This window comes from Delphinapterus leucas, chromosome 6 (genome assembly GCF_059928025.1).
Source record: "Delphinapterus leucas isolate spDelLeu-1000000601 "Yukka" chromosome 6, BTC_Dleu_Yukka2, whole genome shotgun sequence".
NCBI lineage: Eukaryota > Metazoa > Chordata > Mammalia > Artiodactyla > Monodontidae > Delphinapterus > Delphinapterus leucas.
Window position 1 is genome coordinate 102,647,715 of NC_143134.1, and position 26,856 is coordinate 102,674,570.

General features: G+C 38.5%; 1 protein-coding gene across 1 annotated transcript in view; it reads right to left on the reverse strand.

Annotated features, from left to right (window-relative positions):
• LPAR1 (lysophosphatidic acid receptor 1) overlaps nucleotides 1-26,856 on the reverse strand; it is a 157,915-nt gene that overhangs the window by 78,937 nt on the left and 52,122 nt on the right. The window contains exon 2 of the mRNA XM_089913578.1: nucleotides 7,194-7,353. Within this exon, the coding sequence (XP_089769704.1) occupies nucleotides 7,194-7,238 (45 nt within the window). The 5' untranslated portion in view covers nucleotides 7,239-7,353. The remainder of the gene's footprint in view (nucleotides 1-7,193; nucleotides 7,354-26,856) is intronic.

Here is a 26,856-nt window from a genome sequence, read left to right on the forward strand (position 1 = left end):
TCCAAGGTGGAATTTTTAAATGACAGTCTTATTACAGCAAGGTACAGTTCTCAAAAGACAAAACTCCCCTGCACCCTCTGATTACCATCTCCTCAGCTGGTAAAAACAGCAGGGCATTTTCCCACCTGAGCATTTATTCATGGAATAGCTGCAACTAAAGTTCAAAGCAAAACAACTGGAGAAGCTAGGAGTGTAAAAAGGAAAATAGGCCAAGAGCCCCATCATGGGCAGTTAAGAGGGAAGAAGCCACATCACTCTGAAGGATAAAGAATTGGCTCCATTAATCATTAAAGACTAAACCAATTAGAAAGAAAAAGAAACAAACATGAAAGGTCTCATTTGTGGTTTGCCCTAGGTATCCCAGTAAAATTTTGTCTTATGAATAGAAGACTCCAAATGTGCCCTTGGATTCTGAAATAAGATATCCTCTCAAACTTTATCTGTGTTTATAAACACAAAAGGGGGCAGAGATGAATTCAAATTGCAATATGAGAACAAATTTAACTTCTAATAGAAACATGGTTCAAGGTGGAGTAAGTCAGAAATCTCAGTGTTTATCTCCACACGCATTTATTCCTGGCAATACACTGGAGTTTTCCTTAGAGTGTTTATCCAACTTGGCTTTCCTCTGATGGATCCTCTGGCATACTACACATAAGCGCGTCATACACACAGACCATATGTAGAGGTAACCACTCACTCCCTGCAAAGAACTATGGGGAATAATTATGGGGAAAGAGGAAGGAACTAACATATGTCAGGGATCTATTAAGAGGCTAATACTGTACAAAGCACCTAGCAGATATTTTGCCATTTAAATCTGTGAGCACAGTGTATATTATTTGAATTCTAGAGATTAAAAAAAAAATTAGCTGAAGAGAGATCTATATTGAAAGGGATTTAAACCTATATTTGAACCAAAATTCACCTGGATCTAAGCCCACGCATTCTCTTTTCTCTGGGTAGGTGAAGCCAGACCACACTATGTCTTCATTATGTGGCACTGGAAACATACGTCATACTACAAGTAATTGCTCACACTTTAGTCCAAAAGAAACTTACTACCAAGAGAGCCATGATCCCTTACTTTAGGGACTGATAATTTAACAACTGCAACAATTCCATTTTTAAACCTTAAAAAGTCATTGAATAGTTTCAGGCAGAAGAGTAAACTGATCTAATCAGTGTTTTTAAAAGATAACACTTTATATACCAACTGCAAAAACACTTTTGAGAAAAGCAATTGGGAAATTCTGAATATGGACGAGTAGAAAATGATATTAAAATGTTTTTATCATTTGCTATGTGTAAGAATGGGACTGTGGTTATATAAGTGAATTCTTTCTTAGAGATGCATATTGATGTATGAGGACTGAGATAAAATAACAGGATGCCAAGGATTTGCTTTAAAATATTTCATCCCCCCAAAATGGGAGAAGGTGAAGCAAGTCTGGCCAAATGTTAATAACTGTTGAATCTCAGTGATGGCTATATTGGGATTCATTATATTGTTCTTTTGATTTCTGTGAATGTTTGAAAACTGCCTAATACAAAGTTCCAAAAAAAAAAAAAAAAAAAAAAAAACAGAAGTCTTTCAATCTCAAAAAACACAACCCACTGAACAAGGAATTCAATTGCTTCAATCCAAATGTATCCACTCTCTAATATCAGAAATAAAACCTCTAAAAACCTATTAGTAATGATGTTCAAAAACACCTGTCTTCCAGCAGACACCAAGTAGAGACCTACTTGTTAGTTATATCAGAGAACTGGGTAAGAACTAGGGGAACAAATCTGTTGATGAAGATGAAGACATTAAGCATCTATCCAAATTCACATCTTTAATGAAAGCTACGGAACATCACTTGAAGGGATCAAAATATCTTCGTTTCCTTGGCTTGAAACCAAGACAGCCACTTAGCAAATAAGAAAGAATGAAATACCTTGTAAAATACTGATGGCAAAGATTCCTTCCTTACTGGAATCACAGGTGTGAGATCCGAACGCCTTTGAAGTTCTTAAACACCTCTTCTGATCTCTAATACCGGTCGGTTTGAGAGAGCCCAAACCACCCATTCATGGATTGAACTATTGACCCCTCCATTCAAAAAGAAAATAAAACTTTTAATCCATACTCCACCCACAGTAACTGGATGAACCACCGTTAAAGTCCTGCTAAACAGCATTCTAGAAACAGAAAATGGTCATTGGTTACCTATTCTACCTCCATCCCCTACATTCTCCCATCCCTGCAGGGTAAGAGCGCATTCGTTTAACCAAAGGATGAGCATGTTCCTGTCTGTACACATCTCCAGAGCTTCCTTTGGGTGCTCTTTATCTTGACTAGGAGAACAACAAAGCAGCTACAAACAGTCTTCCTGCTGCTGCTAGCCCAGTTTCGCCTCAGTATGCATCTAGCTTCAGAACAAGGTGCTGTCTCTCTCAGCATGAGCAAACAAAAATCCATCTTACAGTCTAGGCAGGAGTCAAGCAGGGAATACAAACTTGTCCCACTTCAAAGCACCAGGCATATCTTTCACTGACTAAACAGCAATTCCAGCAAGAGTGACAATGAACCTTTCTTCCCCATTATTGTTGGAAACAATCACCAGCTATTTTGTTCATATTAATTAGTTTATATCTAGTAATAGGCAGCCTTGATTAGAAAAATGCTCTTTGTTACCAAATGAATAGAGTACCAAACAAAACCAAAAGCTTTTTTTTTAAATTGTTGTTTTTGTCTTAGGAAAGGATTGTCAGGCCTTTCACACTTGAATGTGGGTTTATCTTTGCACAGGTCCCTGAATTCACTCTAAAAGAATGCAAGTTGATGTGCCAGACAATACTGGGTGAAGCTGATTGAGTGAACAGCTTATTACGCCTTGCCTAAGGAGATGCTGTATTTAAATTACTTTTACCTTGTCTGAACCTGGGGAAAACTTGATAATAGGAGAGACTACAATGAATACAGGCTTGGGGGCAAGGGCAAATCAGCCTCGGATTAAAATCTGACTGCACAAATTACATGTGAAGAGTTGACATATAATCAAGATGCTCATCATGGGCGAGAGGATCCTGGGAACCAAGTGACCCAATGAGCTGCATCTCTCCGGAAGGGTAAGCTGCCTCTCTCTGTGACCTAACGCCCCAGCTTACAGCCGACTCCTTCCGAGAGGGCTTGAGTTCCCCCAACTATCAGAAGCTACTACTGCTCCCAACACATGGTGAGAATCATGGGACTCACTTCTCTGGTTGAGATTCTTTAATTAATTGCTTCAACACAGTTGTTAATAGTCAAGGTCTGAACCCAGCTCTAAGACACACGAGCTACACAGGCTTGTTTGAGGTTAATGTTAAATACCTTCATTTGGCTTCTGAGACCCTGCAAAACCTTCTCCAACTTTGTAACCTAAAACATCTACCTTTTCTACAACCTTAAATATGCCGATAAGTATTTAACAATGGGTGCTCAGGAATGAGGGCCTGTGTTTGCCAATTTCTGTGGTGTAAATACTCCACCCTGGCTGATTTCAGGCTATAAGCATGAAGTCAACTGGCTCACGAAATTCCTTTTAAAGTTGAACAATCAGATCTTGTAAAGGGGCAGAGCTGGCTCTAGACATCACTGCTCACAACCTCATACCCCAGTCTACGGCAACCACCCCTGAACTCACATGCAAATGCTGTGAGCTCTCACCTTGGGACGCCTGACATTCCACACGGGCTGTCTCCTCTCCCTTACCAGAATAACTCATCCTCATTCACAAGCTCCCAGCCTGGCAGTCTTCCTTCGAGAAGCCCCTCCCCTGATTCTACACGTCTTTTCTGGTGTTCCACTTTATCCACAGAGCACCCATTCTTCCTGTATCATAGCATTTGTGACACAGCATTCTAATTTTTTGTTTCCCTATCTGTGTATTTCCCACTACATTTATAAACTCTGACAGGGCAAAAGCCTTCTTTATCTTATTTATTCTTGCATCCCTAGGCCTGCCACAGTGCTTGCTGAACAATACTGAGATGTATTGAGCAATATGTCAGATACTGTTCTAAGCTCTACACACATGATCTCATTTCAACCCTAAAACCACCCTATGAAGTTGGCTTTTTCATGATGATGCTCATTTTGCAGATGAGGAAACCAAGGCACTGAGAGAGTGGATACCTTTTCTCCTCTCCCCCAACAGGCTCAGTTACGAAATACTGGAGCCAGGATTTGAACCTAGGCAATGTGACTGAAGAGCCTTGTGTATACTTCTAGACCAGTGTTTCTTAACTTTTTTTTTCTATTGGTGACGCTCAAGGAGGAAATTTTAATTAAATTCAAACTCTCCCTAAGGAGAAATTAAGGAATAGGATTTCATCAGGCAAGGTTAAGCTCTGGAGGGATTTTTCATCTCCCAAGATCCAATTTTTGCCCTCTTGGGGACAATCTCTTTCCCGTTGGCAATGTGTGTTACAGACTTTTCACTATACACATTTACATTAATGTACCATATGTTTATCCCTAAAAACATATGGTTTTGTTTCACAGTTTTAATGATATCTTCCTGTAAGTATCATTCTGCATCTTGCTTTCTTTTCCCTCCACGAGATATCTTGAGGAGACAGAGCTGTGCTGAGATAGGTATCCATCATTTAACTGCAGTACTAAAATCATATCAACGTGACCAACTTGATTAAGTCCTTCTACTATTGAATATTAGAAAGTTTTGTACTTCTTGGCCTTCAACGAATGCGTCAATGAATATCTTCCTGCACATCTCCTTGGACTCACATGTTTCTAACATAGGTACCAAGATGGGAACAGGGCATGTGCAAAGGTCTATAATTTTAACAGATGCTGTCAAATTACTTTCCAGAGTGACTGGACCAATTTACTTTCCCACAGAGACTTTACAAGAGTATATATTTCCCCAAGTGTTTATACTAAATATGACCTCTTTCTACCTAGGGCAGTGCTAAACGTTTTCATTAAATGAGTCATTTAAAAATATTTATATTACTCACCGGCTGATAGTAGCTTGTGTAAGAGGGAAGATGTGTAGATAAGATGATGCTGTTGGAAATGCTGACAAAAGAGAGCAGTGAGACTGGGATGCTGAAACGCCCTGTCCAGAAAACCTGTACTAGGGCCTAACTCACTCCACAAAAGGCTAAGAATAGTCATTGCAAGGGAACAGGTGCAGTGGACTTTGAAATGGTGACCTCAGGTAACAGGCAGTAAATCTTTTTACCCATTTACCATGTCTCTCTTGGGCACCAAGAACACTACTGAGGGGAATGGAAACCAAACACCCAAAGTAAATGAGGTGTTGAAAAGACAATGATCCATTTAGCAGAAAACAGAAATACACATGATGGTGATAACACTAAACATCCTGGAAAATGATACTACAAACTTTATAATGTTAAGGAACAGCAACGACTATCCATGTGATAAAAGTCCAAGGTCTTTCAGAGAAGAAGAAAAGCATTTATAGTAAATAAAGTGGAAATGCTCCTTTCTTTCTCCCTCTCCTTCCTTTCCCTCCGTCCCCTTCTTTACACACACACACACACACACGCCTACCTGAAATATATACAACAAGGACCTACTGTATAGCACAGGGAACTCTACTCAATATTTTGTAATAACCTATAAGGGAAAAGAATCTGAAAAAATATATATATACACACAGACATGCTCTCTCTCTATATATGTATAACTGAACCACTTTGTTGTACACCTGAAGCTAACATAACACTGTAAATCAACTGTACTTAAAAAAAAAACAAAAAAATTTAAAAAAAAACCAATAAAACCCCACCCAGCATAAAAATACATAGGTCTGTTTCTTCAGATCTTCATTTCCTTATGAAGGCTCCCATATCATATAAAACTTGTATTCAATTAAAAAAAAGAAATATATACAAAATTTAGCCTGCAAAATGATACAAAGAAAAAAAAGTATGGAACAATATTTTGTATCATAATGATTCAAATTCCAATCAATATGGCTTTTTCTCAAAGGTGTACTTTTTTCTTCAACCTTGACCTAGAAGTGATTCTCATGAATGCGATCAGAGGTCACAGTCCAAAAGGAAGAGACGAAGATAAAGGAAGAGCAAGTGGGAAACCACACTTTTTGAGTACTACATGCTCTGCATAGCTTCTCTCCTTTAATCCCCATAACCATGCTGTGAAAGATGATTACATGAGAAGAAATGGAAGCTGTGGGAGGTTAGCATGGCTAAGGCACCTTATCCAGCAATTGAGATGTGAGCACAGGCCTAATGACTCCAAAGTCTGTTTCCCCACTATACCATGCTGCCTGCTGAAACTGAAAGAGTCCAGTTAATACTTGAATAGATCAGACTGTAAAACAGTGAGAACAATGTTCTTGCCATGTGACTGTTCTTCACTGGACAGAAAAAGTAACTCATATTACTGTGGTTCAGAAGTTTCTGGAATTGCATTTTCTTCTCAAAGTTACTAGAACAGGTCAAGACAAAATAATCATCATTATAGGAGGAGGACATCAAGACAACATTCAGAAAACTTGTTGTAAGATTAGATCTGTTCTGGACTTCCCTGGTGGCTCAGTGGTTAAGAATCCGCCTGCCAATGCAGGGGACATGGGTTCCATCCCTGGTCTGGGAAGATCCCACATGCTGTGGAGCAACTAAGCCCTGTGCACCACAACTCTAGAGCCCACGAGCCACAACTACCGAGCCCACGTGCCGCAACTACCGAGCCCGCGTGCCGCAACTACTGAAGCCCACACGTCTAGAGCATGTGCTCCGCAACAAGAGAAGTCACCGCAATGAGAAGCCCACGCACTGCAAGGAAGACTAGCCCCCACTCGCCGCAACTAGAGAACGCCCGCGCACAGCAATGAAGACCCAACGCAGCCAAAAAAAAAAAAAAAAGATTAGATCTGTTCCAAAATAAACCCTAAAAAAGCCAACAGCAGGATTTACTACTGACTGTCTTGATTTGGAGTTTGATGCCTACGGTAACAGCCAGACACCCTAGGCACCGAAAACCATAAGCACCTCCCTCACAAAAATACTCTTCAAAAAAATCCCCACCAAATGACACTTCAAAGGAGACACATGATCTCCAAAGTCAAACACACTTTCTGAAATTCAGTTGAAATACTCAACAAAACTATGATTAGCCCAAAGCTATGCAGGTTTGAATCACATACCTGGGGCTGTGAAATGACAGGGGTGGACGTAGAGGCAGCAGCCATGGCAGCTCTGGAGTTGTGGGCGGTGACCAGGCCCCAGCACTAAGGCACCCCACGCGGGAGTCAGATTCTCGTGGTTGCTGATCAGATCACGGTCATGCTAGGAGCAACTGTGTACCTGGAAAAGGATAGGAAAACCCACCGTCAGCCTCAGAGGACTAGCATATGCGAGTGAAGTACCTTTGGCCACGGGAAGTGAAAAATCCCCTATACCAAATGCCAACTACCAGCTTAATGAAAAGAGGAACCCGGGAGGGAGCATGTAACATCTCACGGGAGGACTTCTGTACCACTCAACCAAATCAGTTGATGTATTTTCATAAGTCTGAATCCAACTTGGTATGATAGCTAGATGTTTTGGGCAGGTGATTTCAAGTTGTGAAGATAGGGAGAGTGGGCAGAGGGAAGAGCCGTCCTGCCATTAAATAACAAAGGAATTTGGTGACTCACAATTAAGAGCTGACAGTTTATAGACAAAGGGCAAAAAGAATAACAGTATCAAGTGTCTTAGAGATACCCAGTTCAACCCTGCCCATTAGCAGATGAAAAACCCTGTGGGTTGGAGAAGAGAGATGACTGGAACCTTACTCTTCATTAATGGCAGAACCAGCCCTAGAGCAGCAAGCAAGTCCCAGTCCCAGATGAGACATAAGTGAATGTGTTCCATGTTTACATTTCTTTAGGGAACTTGTTACCACTTTCAGGATTAAAGAAAGGCAAGATGCCCCAAAGTTATAGACATGAGTCGGTCACAAGAAAAAGTAAAGTACTTGGATTGGGGGAGGGGGAAGCTTTGTAAATCAGACTTCCACATGTATGAGGAAGAGTACATTTCTCAGTTCCTCTCGATACCCTCAGAGAGAGGATGCTAGACCTATGTGATAATTTCCACATTGCAATTTAGTCCAGAAGGGGACATTTTTCCAGGTTAAGAATTTAAGAAAATACATTCATTTTAAGAAAAATTTTCATTTTTAGGTTGTTTTCATACCGTCTTACAATATTCTTTCTTTTATTCAAAAGATATTTATGGAGCATCTACAGTGAACTAAGGGCACAATGAATAGAATTGAGGCTGCCCCTGCCTGCAGGGAGCTTTGTCTGTAAATATACTTTCCGGTTTCAGCAGCGTGCAAGATAACACTGGAATACTTTCAAACTATGGGCAAATGATACTCTTCATAATAGTAAAAGTTATGAACCAGGATCACAAGATCCAAGTCTTGAGCAGTTAAGTAATGGCAGAGTTGGATATTTAACCCAAGTCTTTGCCAAATCCTCTGGCACTATTTTCTATTAGCTGGATTATGCTGAGCAAGTCACATAACCTCAGAAGAACTGTTTCCTAAGAAACAATCAAGGTTTGGCAGCAACTTACATTCTGATTTTTGAACCTTACATTCTGATTTTTATCCTGTCTCTGTGTATTATCCTTCATACTGTAGTTTTAATCACTTTAGGTGTTAGTTGTTTAGAACTGTGGCACCTTCCTATTTTCTTCCTCTACCTTTCTGTTAGAGTGACTTTTTTTTTTTTTTTTTGCGGTACGTGGGCCTCTCACTGCTGTGGCCTCTCCCGTTGCGGAGCACAGGCTCTGTACGCGCAGGCTCGGCGGCCATGGGTCACGGGACCAGCCGCTCCGCGGCATGTGGGATCTTCCTGGACCGGGGCACGAACCCGTGTCCCCTGCATCGGCAGGCGGACTCTCAACCACTGTGCCACCAGGGAAGCCCTAGAGTGACTATTTTTATTAATAGATAAGAAGTAAAGCTGTCAAGCCACATTTTGGTCTAACATTCCACACAAAATTCCATAGCTGCCCTAAGACAACAGTGATGCTCTCCTCAGTCCCAGTTTTAGAGGGAAAAATACCTGCTGTTTATCACACTGTGATTTTAAGTAACAGCCCAGGAGAAAGGCACACATCCACAGAGTGTATTTCCTCTTTCATGAGGGGTGCCAGAGAGCCGAGCCTACCCTGGGAAAATTACAGGGCCCTATGGTGCACTCTTTCATACTGAACTTACTTCTGGTAACATTTTGTGCCACCCCTACTTTTGTATTTTTCCTTTTTCCTTCTCACATATTGACAATTCACATCTTCTTGCTCTATTATATGTGGAGTGGACAGATGAATATATAAATATGTTATATAATATATAAATATATAAACAATGATAACCAAAAAGCAAAACAAGCAGGCAAGTGAGATTCTATTCTAAAAGACTCACGCTCTGTGTGCTGGCCCAATATCACTTCTGCCGAGCTAAATCATTAAGCGATAAAACCATAAAATATTTTCAATGATCAGAGTACACAGAGTTGCCCAAAAGGTGAATGCTGGGCACCCAGCCTGCAGTCGGGAAAGGGATATCGAAATGGATGTGACAAATATGCCATATGGCATCACTGCTGACAGCAAAAGGAGGAGGGGCAGGAGACTGAGATTTAATGAACACCTACTAGATGCTGAGCACTGGGACAATCCTTTCACATACAGTTTAAGGCAGATATTGTTAACTCATTTCATAGATGAGAAACCCAATGCATTGTTCCCAGTCATGTGGTCAGGAAATGATGGAGCAGAGACCTGAACCAGGACCCACCCCAGGGCCTTTCCATAGATGAACCCTCCAAGTGTACAAAAATTAACAGTGAGAAAGTGCTTGGAGTTTTTTAAAGCAAAAATTTCATAAAGTCCTTCAGGAAGCAGGATGCAAGTCAGACGTTCTGCAGAGTAACTATTTCCCCAAACCCTGAAACAGAGCACCCTGGGCTGCTCTCATCCATATAAAACTTTCATGATGTGCCCCTAGTTTTGATTTATGTGACACATGCCTGAGCTACATAGTAGATAGTACAGATTGTTAGTTTCATATTTTGAAGAAGAACATTAACTGTCTTCCCCTGAAGCATCTAAGACATATCGAGTTTTGATGCTTTTGTTAAACCTTTTTTTTTTCAGACGAAGAGATCTTTATTTCTGAGATAACAGTGTATAACACTAGAAGATTCATCAAAGTGTATGTTGAACCTATTCTTATATTATAAGAGCCTTTTGTAAGATGGGATATGGTTACTTAACTCTTAAAATATAAGAGCTAAGCAATACTACCTCAAAGGGTATAAAATAGCTCTCTCAGGGAGCAATGTCTTAAAATTACATTTATGTAACCTATTTACTTCCCAGCCTATTTACAAAACTGTACAAATCATGGGGGAAGAGATGTGATGACAAAAAAGACAATATCCTAAATAATGATGTCATTAAGTCTCTGGCCAAGTAAGCTGGATTACTTTGACATCTTGTGTCCTGCTTTCCCAGAGCCCCAGACTGCTAACTACAGAATTGCACGGAACTTTTAAAGAAATTCATCCCTCTTTGAACTCTTCCAAGTATTTAGATACCTGACCTGCAATTCTTATAGCCTGCCCTCACCGTAACTCTCTACTTCATTTGCTTGAGCTCCAGGTACAGGAAACCATAACGCAGTGTGAGTCAGCTCCATTAACCGCACGTGCCCTTGGCCATCACTATTGCCCATTCTCTTCTTCCCTAGTTGTCTCCATTTTCCATTCTAGGCATGCCTTCTAATGTATATCATTCTTGTCAAAACCGCAAAACTACATCTAATGCCACTCACTTGCAAAATATGAGTTTTGTCACCTGTTGACTTGCCCATTCATCCATTTTACAGTCTTTGGGTATGAATTACCTCAAAATCCCTCCCTATAGTTCGAAATGTATATATATATATATATACACACACATAAAATAGGTAACCAACAAGGGCCTACTGTAGAGCACAGGGAACTCTACTCAATATTTTGTAATAACCCATAAGGGAAAAGAATCTGAAAGAAATAGATATGCATGTATATATAACTGAATCACTTTGTTGTATACCTGAAACTAACACAACATTGTAAATCAACTATACTTCAATTTAAAAAAATAATATTTTTAAAAATGGACAGATAAATACCATTTACAAGTGAGAAAGCTACATAGGCTCATGGTTCTGTGCTAGATTAACGGAAAATAACCAATTGAATATAAGAAAAGGAAATAGCCTGAATCAACCCTAGAAGCCACAGATGGATCCCAGCTATTGCTTAAACTTCCAGAAATATACTGGAAAGAATCAATATGGAAGGTTGGAGAACATTTAAGGCTCAACATTCCCTTCATGTGAAACTGTAATTAGGTGGACAGAAAGTAAGTAAATGAGACCCCAACAGACTCACAATGATGCTCCCTGTTCAGAGGGATGACGGCTGGAGTGAACTAAGCCAGGGAGCGTTGGAGTACATTTAAAATACACTCAGCTCCTTAAAAGGGGTTCATGGCTCCAACTGAGCAAGTAATCTCTGGCTGTATTTACTTCTAATTTACATGTGGCCATAATGACTGGCCCAGAAAATATGTGGGAGAAAAGCACTACCAGCTGGCTTTCTGATATGGGCAGCCATGCCAAGTGACAATGATCTTGCTAATTACTGAGTGCCACACCAAATACCTTAAAAAAAAGTCTCTGGTTCTGAGGCAAATGTTCCCTTTGATTACTTCTGGAGCCGATGCTGGCTCTTTTCCTAGGCCTCATAGGCAGATGAATTTCTAACCGGCAAATTTATCTACTATAAAGCTAACCTTTTTCCTTCATCTGGGCTTGAGTCAAACAGTGACTCATTTCAGTCTCTAGAAAGAATGCAGGGTAATACCTGATACTGAATATGCACAGACTTCATTCTCTAAGGATAAGAGACAGAAAAATCCAAATCCACCAGGCAAATGAAAAATATTATGGGGCTCAAGAGAAGGAAGACTATAGAATCAGAGCAAATATTTACTTAAGAAATAGGTACACTACATAAAAGAGAACTTTAGAAAAACATGAGATAAGAAATGAGTCGGCATTAACAAAAAAGTTATGAATTATGAACTTGAATGAAGGCAGTCGATCAAGTAGAAAACAATAAAAAAGCAGAAAATGGTATTACTGAAGCAGAAGATAAACCAGAGCTTTGGGTGGGGCCTACAGGACTAAAGATTTCAAAGCTTCCATTCTCAAAACAGAACAGATGAACACAAAGTACTAAAGGAGGAAAACAGTCATCAATGCTGAAACCAGGAATGGATACATTTACCCTCAAAATTTTAGAAAAGTGTTACACATAAATAGAGCCATTTAGATCAGGTAGGAAAAAAATTCAGACTTGAAATGTGTGTATCCTTCTTCAGAGAGCTCTCTACTCTATAGAGTTCAGCAGAAACCAAACAGAAGAAACTCTCAACCTCAAGCCTGGACGGACAAGATGACGTGATAGAGGAAGGTCAGAGCTATAGCCTGTCTTTCTCAGTATTTATCTATTTCTATTTATCTATTTATTTATCTTAAGCATCTGAAGCCAGCCTTATATCTAAAGCCTGAGACTGGAAGATTCTTCTCTTGAATCTGAGATGAAAAGACCTTAACAACAGTAACATCAGGAAGAAGATACTGCACCCATTCAAACAACAAACAAGAGACTTAAAAACCAATCACTGGAAATGCAGGAGAAGGATTGGAATATAAAGTTAAGAAACTTGCCCAAAATGTACAGCCAAAAAACAAAGTGAAGGAAAATAGAACAGTAAGAATGAGAAAGCTAGAGGACTAATCCAGGAGATCTAATCGCCAAATAAAAGCAATTCCAGAATAAAAAAAAAAAAAAGGAAATGGAACGGGGGCGGGGGGAGGATCAAACAACAAACTCAAAACATTTCCTAAAGTGACAAGTCCTAAGTTTGTTGACTGTAAGGGTCCACTGATGCATACCTGCCCACCTGCATCGATTTTATTATGCCCACGTTAAGCACACCATCATGATTTTTTTAAACACAAGATTTTTTTTTTAATTCCTGTAACTGATCAGAAAGTGATGGCGGGGCTCATAAACAAAGGATTAGGCACCAGAAAGTCCCTGCATTTCTCAACAGCAATCTAGAAGCTAGAAGACAATGGACAATGAAGAAAGTGATTTACAGTCTACAATCTTATTGCAGGATGTCCTTTGCAAAACAGGGAGGAAACGAATCAAAATGAAGGCATGGGATACAGGAACAGGAGCTCGATTCAGGAGAAAAATAAAGGGAATACCTGGCCTACTTGTGAAAGGACATCGCTGGATGACAGGTAAGTGGACTCACAAAGTAGGTTTGCAGAATAACCATCTGTCTGGGTATGTTGAGATATTTCTAGAACTGACAGAGTCTGCGACTGAATGAGCACGTAGAATCCTAAGCACACAGAATAGAATAATAAGCACACAGAAAAAAGTAAGCAAACATAAGAAGAATAATTAAAATTTAAAGGAGAAGAATTTACAGAAAAAGAAAAGGATCCATATAAGTCTACATGAATTCTAAATGTCTCCACTGTGAATGACATTAACAAGTTCATAATAACACTAACACTGAATATGGCCTGATCAAAATCACGACCTAATTATATCAGGATGAAGAGGTACAGGAGGGGAGTATGCATGCAGCACATCGTCCACAAAGGATGTCTATCAATACTTGAAACCGATGTATCAAAAAGTACAAGTCTTAGTGATGCAATGCAAATACCCAATGAAGCAGCTAAACCAACTGAAAATGGTAGCTACGGGGAAGGTAACTGGCAGAGAGAGAAAAGAATTCCTTTTCCTTAGAAAGCCTCATATAGCTATTTGACACTTTAAATTTCAAACATTTGAACATTTAAATCATTTTAACACTGATTTAAAAATAAAGCAAAAAAATATCACTGCTGAAACTAAAAATGTATTTAAAACTACAACAGGCAGAAGTGCCACTACAGAAAACCAAGCTAATGCCATGGAAGACAAGCTTAAGAAAAGTCACACGTGCTTGTACTAAAAATAGTTACTAGGCTGATTAGAAATGATGGCTGTGGAGCACAGAAAATAGAGATTCAGTATAAGAATAATTGGTACCCCTGGAAGAACAAATGGAACAGAAGTTATTTAACAATAAAAGTAAACTTTTCTTAAAAGATTAGAAGTTCTTAGGCTTAAAGAACACAATCAAAGAAAAATAGATAAAATGCACTAAATCAAAATTTAAAACTTCTGTGCACAAAAACACAATCAAGAGTGAAAAGGGGCTTCCCTGGTGGCGCAGTGGTTGAGAGTCCGCCTGCCGATGCAGGGGACGCGGGTTTGTGCCCCGGTCCGGGAAGATCCCACATGCCGCAGAGCGGCTGGTCCCGTGAGCCATGGCCGCTGAGCCTGCGGGTCCGGAGCCTGTGCTCAGTAACGGGAGAGGCCACAACAGTGAGAGGCCCGCGTACCGCAAAAAAAAAAAAAAAAAAAAAAGAGTGAAAAGATAATCCATGGAATGGGAGAAAATATTTGCAAGTTATATATCTAAAAAGGAATTGATATCCAGAACATATAAAGAAAACTCAACAACAAAATCAAACAACCGAGCTAAAAATTAAAAGACTTCAATAAATATTTCTCCAAAGATATTCAAATGGCCAAAAAGCACCTGACAAGATAGTCAACATCACTGTTAGGGAAATACATATCAAAACCACAATGAGATAACACCTCACATCCATTAGAATGGTTGCTAACAAAATAAACAAGGATGTGGAGAAACTGGAATCTCTATGTACTGCCAGTGGGAATGTAAAATGGTTCAGCTCCTACACAAATCAGAATGGCAGTTCCTCAAAAAATTAAAAGTAGAATTATCCAGAATGACCATCATCAAAAAATCTACAAACAATAAATGCTGGAGAGGGTGTGGAGAAAAGTGAACCCTCTTGCACTGTTGGTGGGAATGTAAACTGATACAGCCACTATGGAGAACAGTATGGAGGTTCCTTAAAAAACTAAAAATAGAACTACCTACCATACGACCCAGCAATCCCACTACTGGGCATATACCCTGAGAAAACCATAATTCAAAAAGAGTCATGTACCAAAATGTTCATTGCAGCTCTATTTACAATAGCCAGGACATGGAAGCAACCTAAGTGTCCATCAACGGATGGATAAAGAAGATGTGGCACATATATACAATGGAATATTACTCAGCCATTAAAGGGAATGAAACTGAGTTATCTGTAGTGAGGTGGATGGACCTAGAGACTGTCATACAGAGTGAAGTAAGTCAGAAAGAGAAAAACAAATGCTGTATGCTAACACATATATATAGAATCTAAAAAAAAAAGAAAAGAAAAGAAAAAAATTATCAGAAGAACCTAGGGGCAAGACGGGAATAAAGATGCAGACCTACTAGAAAATGGACTTGAGGACACGGGGAGGGGGAAGGGTAAGCTGGGACGAAGTGAGAGAGTGGCATGGACATATATATACACTACCAAACGTAAAACAGATAGCTAGTGGGAAGCAGCCGCATAGCACAGAGAGATCAGCTCGGTGCTTTGTGACCACCTAGAGGGGTGGGATAGGGAGGGTGGGAGGGAGGGAGATGCAAGAGGGAAGAGATATGGGGACATATGTATATGTATAACTGATTCACTTTGTTATAAAACAGAAACTAACACCCTTGTAAAGCAATTATACTCCAATAAAGATGTTAAAAAATAAAATTAAATTGAAAAAATAAATAAAATAAAAATAGAATTATCATATTATCCAGCAATTCCACTGCTGGGCATATATACCCAAAAGAATTGAAAGCAAGGTCTCAAAGAGAGATTTGTACACCCATGTTCATAGCAACATTATTCATGATAGACAAAAAGGTGGAAGCAACCCACGGACAGATGGAATGGATAAACAAAATGTAGTATACGCATGCAATTGAATATCATTCAGTCTTAAAGAAGAAGGAAATTCTGGCACATATTACAACATGGGTGAACCATGAGGACATTATGCTAAGTGAAATAAGCCAGTGACAAAAAGACAAATACTTTGTGATTCCACTTATATGAGGTGCCTATCGCAATCAAATTCATAGAAGACAGTACGTAGAATGGTAGTTGCCAGGGGCTGGGGGAGGAGGGAACAGGGAATTGTTTATAGGTAGAGAGATTCTGTTTTGCAAGATGAAGAGAATTCTGAAGATCTGTTTCACAACCACATAAATATACTTAGCACTACTGAACTTGAAAATGGTTAAGATGGTAAATTACATGTCATTTATATGTTACCACAGTTAAAATGCAGGCTTGTTAAATAACTCAACTTCGAGAGCTAAAAGAATTCCCATTAAAAAACAAAGTGGGGAAAAATCAAATCACAAAGGGAAAAACTTAGGCTGGACACAGTCATCAGCTTGGCCACAACAGATGACGAGACACAGAAGCAATTTTCATTATTTTGTCAGAAATACAGAATGACTCAAAAAGTATACATTCAGCCAAGGTGTCATTTACCTGCAATAGCAAGAACAAGGCACGTGTATTAAACATAATCAGGCTTTATTTCACCCTGAAATCTCCACTTGATGACATAATGCAGGTAATCATGTGTCAAATCAAATTAATGTGCTCAGGAGAGCCTCGGCATGAGCTTCTTATCAATCCATGTAAACAAAGGATATCTGTGATAATAACGGTGACCAAAAAATGCAGCTATTATAACTACTGAAAGAAAAGCTATATGACTGAAATGCATGTAACTGTAATAAACGAAGATTAAAAACTCCAGGAAATCGCAAGAAGAAAGAAAACATTCTTTACCTTTTGAGAGTCAATCAATACTGTTTTATTTCTAAAGTTGCTAAAAGAGGAATTTCAGGCCAAATTTAAAGAGCGAAAAGGGGAAATGGGTGACCAAGGGATGGCAGTGCTACACTTTTTTATCTGAGCTTCCTATCCTTACCACTGCTTCCCATAAAACCAGGGAGGCAAATGGTCCAGCTGGGATGAAAAAAGCTGTGATCACTTTCAGAGTCCATTTGCTTCACATGCAGATTTAGAACAAGGAAGTCAGAAAAGCACTTGAGAGACCAAATAATTTCCTCATGTTTTGTTTTAAAATACCACCTTCTACCTATGGCAGCAGCTTTCTTCTTCAAAGGATCAGACCCAAGATCTTCCTTCAATATACTCACTGAAGACAGTATATTTCATGCTCTTAAAAATCTTTCCTTTTCCACATATAGGATCAGTTTTTCCATTTGCTTCTCCAGCTTTTCAATCAGACCTACATTTGGCCTAAAAGTCTACCGTTCTTTCCACGTGGCACTCAGCTAATGCATTCAAAGGCAGGAATACAGCTAGCCCATTCTGCTTGCGCTGCCTGCACACAAGAAACACAAGCACCGCAGTCGCACTGTTTTACACGTATTTTAACAGTTCAGAGTTCAGGATTCTACAGATTGAAGGAACTGGCCAAAAAGTATTTAAATAAACTCACTGTTTGGATTTCAAAGACTGTATTGACAGACATACAGTTTTCCCTTTTGGAAAGTGTTCCTGCTGGGGAGCGATGCTATCCTGAAACTTGTCAAAATAACCAGGAATGGTAAAAACACAATTTTCAGAAAAATCTCAGAACAGTTGTCACTGCTAGGGCCAAGGATGTATTGGCCATACTCTATTTACAGTTTCAAGCTCAAGCTACTTTGTGCTATATTATTTAGAAAATGGGGGAAATCTGAAGTTTAGGAATAATGGGTCAGAAATTGGCCAAAAGAGAAACACACCCTCTAAGTTCAAAAAAAAAAAATAAAAGAATGGTGCTCAATCATAAGGGAGAGAGCAAGAAGAACTAGGTGATGAGAACAAAGGAAGAGAAGTCAACTCAAAAGACTGAGAAAATCCTCTTGAAAGACAGGACAATTAAAAGAATTACTCTTTGAATAAGAATTACTCTTTACTTACTACCACCCTGTTTCTTTCCATTACCCAAGGCCCACAATGTCTAAACTCCTGATCTCTTTAGTATCTGCATGCCTTGACTCAGCCAACTGTACAGGGACCCAGAGCCAGAGTCCTGAAAAGACTAACGGTAATCAAGAGTTCCACTCAAGAAAGTGGAAGCATAGATAGGGTTGATACATTTCTACTGAGGAGTGTTCATGGAGCGAGCCTCTGAGCCATGCTGGAGCGTCTGCAGTCCACAGGTTTCAGGACAAGGAGATTACAACTTTATAACCAACCCTCAGGCTGAGCTAGACTCTTCCAACCAGAGCCAATGGAGAAGTCTTGGAGGACAGTTCCTTCTAAGAGCAAGCGCACGTTTCTAAAATCAGAAGTAATTCCCAGATTACTTAGAATAGAAGGGTGTAAGGAAAAGGGAAAGAGGGAAAAAGGGAAAGCAAATGCAGATGGGGGCAAAGTGTCAAAACAGCTGGCCAGAATGCAGAAGTCTACAGCTGTGATAAGAAAAGTATTCAGCCCAGAATAACAGTAAAGGAGGGTTTCCCTGGTGGTGCAGTGGTTAAGAATCCGCCTGCCTATGCAGGGGACACGGGTTTGAGCCCTGGTCTGGGAAGATCTCACATGCCACGGAGCAACTAAGCTCGTGTGCCACAACTACTGAGCCCACGTGCCACAACTCCTGAAGCCTGTGCGCCTAGAGCCCGTGCTCCACAACGAGGAGCCACCGCAATGAGAAGCCCACGCACCGCAATGAAGAGTAGCCCCCACTCGCCGCAACTAGAGAAAGCCCATGCGCAGCAACGAGGACCCAATGCAGCCAAAAATAAATAAATGAGTAAATATATTAAAAAAAGAAAAAAATAACAGCAAAGGAGTCTGTGGACAGAGGTCTTCCATTACTTAAGGTTTCCAGTAGCTTAAATTTCAAGTTCTTTTCAGAGAGTAAATGAAAATCCATTCTGAGGGCCTGAATTGAAGAAGAGTGGTTTAAAACTGTACCTCAGACTTGTGGTTGCCAAGCGGGGGGGCGTGAGGGGAAGGATGGAGTGGGAGTTTGGGATTAGCAGACGCAAACTATTACATATAGAATGGGTACATAACAAGGTCCCACTGTATAGCATAGGGAACTATATTCAATATCCTGTGATAAACCATAATAGAAAAGAATATGAAAAAGAATGTATATATATCACTTTGCCATACAGCAGAAATTAACACATTGTAAATCAACTATACTTCAATAAAATAAATTTTTAAAAATAAAAATAAGACCGTACCTCAACATAAAAAGGTCATGCCTGGAAGACAGCTTTCTGATGTGTTTGCCACAACGTAAGAGAATTGGCACTCAAATTTATTTCTGGTATAGATAGACTGTAATAATCTTCCTGGAATACAATATGGATGTGTGTGTGTGTATGGTTTGCATCAAGATCCTAAAAAGTACGTTGAATCAGAGGGTATGTAACTCTACAACTAGGAGTTTATACTGTGGAAAGTGTTAATTAAGGACAAAGATTTTGCTACAAGAGGGCTTAATGCAATATATTACTAGAAAATTGTAGAAACTATCTAATAATATAGTGCTTGCCAACTGAGTTATTAAAACTATGTTCACATGCAATTCAATTTTATACAGACAATAAAAATTAAATTGTACTGAAATTAGGTATCTATATATCACTCCCATTTGGGAAACACATACACACAACAAGATTATACATATACATCTATTGTGCCCTGAGGTGGTATGAGTATTTTAATTTTCTACAGAAAAGTAATGTACAGGGCTAAGATAGAGTAACAGGGACCTGATGACTGTGTGTCTAAAAAAAGAAAAGAAACTATAAAATACTGGACATCTAAGAAGCGGGAAAAGAACAAGGTGAGCCCTATGATTGCCCCAGCTTCCTGCCTCAAGAGTGTCCAGCCACAGTACGGGGGAAATCCAGGTGGGATCCACAGAACTTACTGAGTTAAAGAGGCAGATGTGAGAACCCAAGAAGCTCAAGGCAGCGAGAGTTCGCAGAACAGAGTACCGCAAAAGAGAGAACCAGAAAGACAGAAAAGTAAAGAAACACGAAAAATAAAGAAAACATTTTAAATCTTACAGTACAGTACCTTGAAAAGTACAGTAGTTCACACCAGACACATTAACTAACACGATTGGACATGCAAATGCACTTTCGCATCTTTGAAAGTTCGCAACTTGAAGGTTCGTATGTAGGGGACTTACCAATAGAATATTACTGGGCAAGAAAAAAATAAAATGATAACAAATGCTATTGTAGCATGCATGAACCTTAGAAGCATTATTCTGTGTGAAAAAAGTCAGTCGTACAAGGCCAAACACTGTGATTCCATTTATATGAAATGCCCAGGATAGGCAAATCTCTGAGACAAAAAAGTAGATTAGTTGTTTGCCAGGGGATTGGAAAGAATAAATAGGGAATGACTGATAACAGATGTAGGGTTTCCTTTGGGGATGGAGAAGATTTTCTAACACTGTGGTGATAGTTGCACAGCTCTGAATATATCAAAAACCACTGAACTGTATTCCTTAAATAGTTGAATTATATCCCCATAAAGCTGCTAAAAAGACAATTGACAAAAATAATAATGATGGGGTTTATTACAGAAATAAAAGTTTTAGAAAAGTTAGGAGGGAGAAAAGTAAATATACTGTTGTATACTATAAAGGGTTATAATATCACTTAAAAGTATCACTTAAGAAAATATCACTTAATATAATTAATTTAATTAAATAAATATACCTTAAAATAAATTTAAGCCTACTATAAATGCTGAATCAACCTCTAAAAACAAAACAAGGAATTATAGCTAATATGCTTAGGAGGAGATAAAAATCATAAAATATACCAAATGCAAAAAAAAAATGAGAAACAAAGAATGGACAGGACAAATAAGCAAACAGCAAGATGAGCAAGATGATGGACTGAAATAAAACCATAACAAAATACACACACACACACACACACACACAAGAAGTGGTCTACACAACCCAATTAAAAGGCAGATATTGTCAGACTGGATAAAAAAGCAAGACCCAACTCCCTACAAGATACACTACCTACAAGAACCATACTTTAAATATGAAGACACAAATAGTTTAAAAGGAAAAGGAGAAAGACCTGCCAAGCTGACACTAAAAATAAAAGTGTAGTTGCCTATATTAATATCTAGCAGAGTAGATTTTAGAGCAAAATACATTAACAAGGACAAAGAAAGTCATTTAATAATGATAAAGGGGTCAATTCATCAAGATGACACAGCAATAATAAAAGTTTATACATCTAATAAGGGAACTTCCAATGATATGAAGTAAAGACTGATGAGAGGAGCAACACATAAATCCGCAATTACAGCCAAAATTGCAATACCCCTCTGTAATTAACGGATAGAACAGAAAATCAATATGGATAACAAGAACTTGAACAACATAATCAATCAACTTGATCTGACGGACATTTTTAGAACACTTAACTGAGTGCCAGCAGAATACACATTCTCCTCAAGTGCAAAAGGAACTGGTACCAAGATAGACCATATTCTGGACCATAAAACAAGTCTCAATAAATTTAAATGGATTCAAGTCATATAAAGTATGGTCTCTGACCACAACTGAATTAAATTAGAAATCAATAACAGAAAGATCTTTGGAAGATCACTAAATGCTGGAAAACTATCATCTCTCTAAATACCTTTTGCAATAAAGAAGAAATTGAAGGAGGAATTATAAAGTATTTTGAATTGAATATTTTGAATGTTTTGAATGAAGATAAAAACAAAGCATCAGTATTTATGGGGTGCCACTAAAGCAGTATCAAAGAGGAAAATGATAGCATTAAACACTTATAGTAGAAAAGAAGTCTCAAATAAATGACCATCAGAAACCAGAAAAAGATGATCTAATTAAACCCAAAGTAAGCAGAAAGAAAGGAAACAGTGAATAACAGCAGATAACAATAATATTATAATAGCAGAAAATAAAAGCAATAAACCCAAAAGCTGTTTCTTTGAGAGAATCAATAAATTGCTAACCCTCTAACCAAACTGGTTAGGAAAAAAAGATGACACAAATTTTTAATGGCAGAAACAAAAGAGGGGTGGTCACTACTGACCCAATAGACATTAAAGGATATAAAGAATAAAGATAGTGTGGTATGGGCCTAAAGAAAGACAAACAGATTAATGGAACATAACAGAAAGTTGAGTAGACCTATACTTATATAAACAACTAACTTTGGACAAAGGTAAATAGGCCATGCAGTGGAGAAAGAAGAGCCTTTCCAACAAATTGTGCTGAACTACTGGATATTCGAATACAGAACAAAAAACAACTTTGCTTCATAATTCAAATCACAAAAATTAACTTAATCTTAAATTAGCTCATTAGACCTAAAAGTAAAACCTAGGACTATTGATATAAAACTGCTAGAAGAAAACATAAGAGAAAATCTCTGCGGAGTTGGGTCAGGCAAATTTTTCTTAGGTAAGATATCAAAAGCATGATCCATAAAAAAACAAACTGAAACACTAGTCTTCATCAAAAGTTCTTCTGCTCTTCAAAAGACACTAAGTAAGGGGCTTCCCTGGTGGCACAGTGGTTGAGAGTCCGCCTGCCGATGTAGGGGACACGAGTTCGTGCCCCGGTCCAGGAGGATCCCACATGCCGCGGAGCGGCTGGGCCCATGAGCCATGGCCACTGAGCCTGCGCGTCCGGAGCCTGTGCTCCCCAACGGGAAAGGCCACAACAGTGAGAGGCCCGCGTACCGCAAAAAAACAAATAAAAAAAAAAGACACTAAGTAAATTTAAAAAACAAGCCACAAACTGGGTGAAAATACTTTCAAATCATGTCTAATAAAGGACTTGTATCCAACATGTATTTTTAAAAATCTCAATATTCAGTAAAAAACCAAACTCACTTTTTAAACTGGGCAAAAGATTTAGACACTTCACCAAAGATAAGATACAGGCAGCAAATAAGCACAGAAGAGCAATTAGGAAGAAACAAATTAAAACCACAATGAAATACCACTACAAATCAATAGAAAAACCAAAATTAAAAAGACTGACCATACCAAGTGTTGGTGAGAATATGAATCAACTGCAACTCTCACACACTGCTATGGGAATGGAAGATAGGATCAATTTGGAAAACAATTTGGCAGGTTTTTTAAAAATTAAATGTGCACTTACTACCCAATCAAGCCATTTCACTCCTAGGTATTTACTCAAGAGTAAAGAAAGTATGTCAGCACAAAGACTTGAGCACAAATGTTTATAGTAGCTTTATCTTTAATAGCCAAAAACTGGAAACAGCTCAAATGTCAATTCACAAACAAACAGATAAACAAATTGCTGTAACGTCCGTACAGTGGAATTACTACTCAGCAATAAAAAGACATGAACTAGTTAGAGACACAAAAGCATGTACCAACCTCAGAATAATTACACTGAGTGAAAGAAGCCAAACAAAACACAGCATTGGCTGTATGATGCCATTTATATAAAACTGCAGAAAAAGCAAACTAATTTATAGTGACCAAAAGCAGATCAGTAATTGCCAGGAAATATGAGGGGAGGGTAAGGTAACAGAAGGAAGGACTTCAAAGGGACAGGAGAGAATTTGAGGGGTGGTAGATATGTTCATTATCTTGATGGTGGCGATGATTTCAAGAGTATATACACACGTCAAAACAAAACAAATTGTACATTTTAAATATATGCACTTCATGTACGTCCCCGATAAAAAATATTAATACGAAGCATGTCTTATAATAAAGAAAAATGCTATGATACAGATTTTTAAAATACAATATTTAAAGAATATTTTCCTTGAAAGGAAAACACTGGCTTATAAGGAAATCTGAGCACTAACTATAATATACACATATATTTGTAACAACGCAAGGGCAGCCCAATGCCGAGTGTCAGAGGTTAAGTGAGGTAAGGAGGATGTCCCCATGGGAAGGCAGCTGACAGCACTTGTCAGAGCATAAAAGGTAAAGGGGCATCCAGCAGAGGAGGAGAGAGAGATACAGACTCATGGTTTTCAAGAGCTATAGAAATAAAAATAGAGGTTTAAGAGTGTGTGTGGTGGGGTGTACATGTGTGTGTATGCAAGTCAGAGGCCTGGGAATAGTGGCACCCCAATAACTATGAGTATCCTAGCACTTAGATCTTGGTCTCTAAATACCATTCTCTACTGAAAGGAACCAGGCTCTCTGGAGAAACGCCTGAGTCCAGAGCTGTGGCCAGGGAAGTATACAATGACTTGGAACGTCTTCTTGTGCCCGAAAGAAAGAGAGCACTCAAAGAATTATGAAGAGGTTAAAAAGACAAGAAAATTAGCTTAAAGGGCCCCTCCCTGGCCTCAAATGGACATTTTTGAGATTCAAAATAAATGACAGAACAGATTTATAACACTTTGAATAAAATAGGAATCTTTGAGTTCATTATAATATAAATTAACTAATAAAAGTTTGACAAGAAATAGGATATTTACATAGACTCAAATACTTGCCCACAAAATTCTTACTACTTACAAAGGAAAAACAGTAACTTTACAGTGGAGAAGTCTGGAAGACACTACCTTCATCAAGTGACCAAAGTAAACATCACCAGAAATTGGGACAAATACACATTGTGTGCCACCTGATAGGATGCAATGAGAAGACTATGGCATCACTTTTGTGATATTCCTGTCAAAGTTTCAAAATCTGAGTTTAATTAACAAAAAAAACAGGGTCAAACTCAAATTGAGGAACATTCTACAAAATAACCATCCTATAATCTTTAAAAGATCAAGGTCATAAAAGAAAAAAAACTGAGAAACTGTCCCCATATTAAAAGAGACTAACAAGAGACATGACCAACTAACACAATGCAAGATTCTGAAATGAATCCTTTGCTATAAAGGGTATTATTGAGACAATTGGGGAAAACGTAAATGGATTTGAATATTAGAGGATAGTATAATAATGATGTTAATTTCTGAACTCTGATGATTGTTTTGTGACTATGTGGAAGAATGTTCTTGTTTTTAGGAAATACATTATAAAGTACTTGAGAGTGTTAGGACATCATGTCAGTAATTCATTCCTAATTGACTTGGCAAGATAAAAGGTTCTTTGCGTTTTTGTACTGCACTTGCAACTTTTCTGTAAGTTTGAGAAAGGAGGAGTGGGGGAGGAGGAGAAGCCCCATGATCTACAATAAAATGTGTTTAATTGGAAGAGAGTGTTCCTGTGTCACTACTAACCATAAGAATAGATGTGCACAAGAAGAAACTGAATTTAAAGAAAAAAAAGTTTAATCTAGTTAGAAGTTACTGTTACAAATCACATGACTATCCCAGACACACATGTGCCTGATTTTAGAGAAGACAGGAAAAGACGTCTCAGACAAATGGCAGAGTATAGGAGGCATGCTGCCGAAAGTCAAATAGGTCTTTTGAAAAAGGAGAAATCTGGACCACAGTAAACAGTGCAGGCAGCAACATCCCACCAAGTTTTGCTGTATTTCCAAAAGCTAAAGAAATACTATAGTAGTAGAGAGACACATTTATATTCAATGCGGAACAAAGAAAAGGGCAGATACCCCACAAATGTGGTCCTAAGAATGTCTTCTGTTTCCCATATATAGGGAAAATGTGACAAGGTACCATGTTCTTTGAGGCGGTGGATTATGAAATTTCTTCTGCCAACTAGTGAGAATAATCTCTTCCAGATGTTGTTTGGCCCACAGTGTGCTATTCAAAAATATGAAATTTTTGTTTATTTTCAGAGTTCAAGAACCAAATAAGAAACTTTGTTTCCTTCACTAACTTCTAATTAAGTCGGAGATAACAGCTTTTAAAAAAAAAAATCAGTGTACATCCTAAATCTAGACTTATAGATCGTGCCCAAAGTTTTAAGGGGAAAAAAAAAAAAATCAAACCTGTTGAATACAGCCCTAGTATCTAATTCACCATGGGGGAAAAAATGAAATTTCATTTCCTTTCCTGCTACAATAGATATCACTTTTCTTCAGTGAAGTCCTTCTTGGCAATACCTCTTTAAAACAGTAGGTAATAGAGGGAAATCTAAAGAAAACTAGTATTGTGTTGGAGAATGAGTTATTCCCAGCTGGATTGAAGATATGTGAAGACTGTAGTTTTCCTGAGAATTCACATACATGCTTTTGCCCACTTGAGAGGTCAACAAGGAAAGGATGGCCTCATTCATTAATGTAACAATTCTGTGAGCAACATTTCAAACATATCACCCTGTGGAAGAAATCAGGAATGTGAAGCAAAGGGAATCCAATGACTCCTCTCTGTTCACAATAATTCAGTTACCATGATAACAAATAAACCAAAAAAGGGCTCCTCCCTAACTCTCAAGTGAATGGTATTCAAACTCCTGTTTTCCTTTTATGAAAGGGTTTTCAATGTAACAGTGGATATCTGGCATCTTTTTCAATTGTTGTTGAAGCTGTTAATCACAAAAGCAGAATATAGACAGGAAAAGAAGCCTTTTTTAAACTGTGAGGAGATAATAAAGCCACAAAGTAGCCACAAGTCCCTCTGCCTGAGATGTGACCTAAAAACCAAGTGGAGACCTAAAAACAGCTGTGAGGTGCCACTTTAAAGACTTCTAACCATCTAACCATCAGCCTGAAAGATGCTATCCTGAATGTCCAGAAGATCACAGGGGGAAATCCAAACATGTGGAGAATGAAGAGTGTCATGCAGAATATTTCT